This window comes from Austrofundulus limnaeus, unplaced genomic scaffold (assembly GCF_001266775.1).
Source record: "Austrofundulus limnaeus strain Quisiro unplaced genomic scaffold, Austrofundulus_limnaeus-1.0 Scaffold690, whole genome shotgun sequence".
NCBI classification, from domain to species: Eukaryota; Metazoa; Chordata; class Actinopteri; order Cyprinodontiformes; family Rivulidae; genus Austrofundulus; species Austrofundulus limnaeus.
This window is the reverse complement of record NW_013953092.1, coordinates 20,727-22,094: the sequence shown is the minus strand read 5'-3', so window position 1 is coordinate 22,094 and position 1,368 is coordinate 20,727. Positions and strand designations below refer to the sequence as shown.

Sequence of the window (1,368 nt, the reverse complement as noted above, 5' to 3'; positions counted from 1 at the left end):
ATTAATCATGATTAATTCACAGCTACTTTGGGATTAATCAGATTAAAAATATTAATCATTTGACAGCCCTATTATTAATATAAACCTCATGTATCTGCATACTTTTGGTAATCTGAATGCAGTTTGCCTAAGCCAAGCTGTAGGACCTCCTAACGTCTTGAGTATTTATATTTCTTAACTCCATGTCAGCTTCACTTTGAATGAATGGTTTATCAGAATCCTATTCAGTATTTTTTTTCTGGGGAAAACGTTAAGACTGTATTACAGGATCCGCTGTGGTCAATCCACAGTTCTTCTCACTCCTAGAGCTTCTCTACCTGTTGGGCTGGCGGGCTGAGAGGGGGACACTCGGGGAACCTCCTGCTGAAGATTCACCTCTTCCTGTGCAGCGAATGGATCTGTCCCATCACCGTCTGTTTGAAAAAATGAAACTGACTAAAACAGCACAAAAKAAAGCAATACACATGTTTAAAAAGTTGTGGAAAACTAATTTGTGTTTGTATTTTAATGAGACATTTTGATGCTTAATCTATAAAACACAAAGTACCTTCAAGTGTTGGGCAGTCCCAGGCATTATTGGGAGGACTGGATGGTGCCTGTGCCGCCTCCCAGGGGTCTGTGTGTGAGTTGGCACAGGAAGTCCAGGGATTGGATGTTTTARAAGAGGGGGGAGGGTCCATCCAGGGGCTGTCAATCACAGGCGTACTGGACCGAACTGCTGTAAAGTCAGATTTAGGTTTAGGCTTAGGTTCTGACTAAAATGCCTTTAGGTTTTATACTGGGTGTTTTTGTAACAAAGCACCCACCTACAGAGTCCCAGGGGTTGGAGGTGGTGTTACAGGGGGGCTGAATGGTGGGCCAACGCTCACTGGTGGGAGGCTGTGGCTCAGATGAAGGTCCAAATATATCCACAAGGTCCAACATGGCAGACTACAAAGAAAAGAAAAAGTGAAAAGAGTTAGAATAGAATAGAATAGAATAGAATAGAATAGAATAGAATAGCCTTTATTGTCCTACAGAGGGAAAATTCAGGTGTCACAGCAGCATCCTACAGAGTACATTAAATTACTAGGATCTTTTCATTCAGTGGATTGTCAGTGTGGTTTCATCAAACAACAGTACATGAAAGTAAAGTCTTCATTCTTGTGTGCATTTACCAACAGTAATCTGGCTTTTTAAGTCACTTTTGGAGTAATGACTTCTTCCATGCTGAGTGGCCTTTCAGCCCATGTCCTTTCACCGTGGGTAATGATGCTCTTAGCTTCAGCAGAGATGAATGGTTCAGTTTGATTTAATGTCAGACAGTGAGAAAAACTGATTATACAGCTTTTTAGACAGTGCACATCTGGTTTCAACATGTGCTTATAT

General features: G+C 41.3%; 1 protein-coding gene across 2 annotated transcripts in view; it reads right to left on the bottom strand.

Annotated features, from left to right (window-relative positions):
* epn3b (epsin 3b) overlaps positions 1–1,368 on the bottom strand; it is a 21,509-nt gene that overhangs the window by 6,068 nt on the left and 14,073 nt on the right. The window contains exons 7-9 of one of the 2 annotated variants that reach the window (XM_014027857.1): positions 807–930; positions 548–718; positions 318–413 (exon numbers count right to left, since the gene is read on the bottom strand). In XM_014027857.1, the coding sequence (XP_013883311.1) occupies positions 318–413; positions 548–718; positions 807–930 (391 nt within the window). The remainder of the gene's footprint in view (positions 1–317; positions 414–547; positions 719–806; positions 931–1,368) is intronic. The other variant, XM_014027858.1, reaches the window with a different exon arrangement.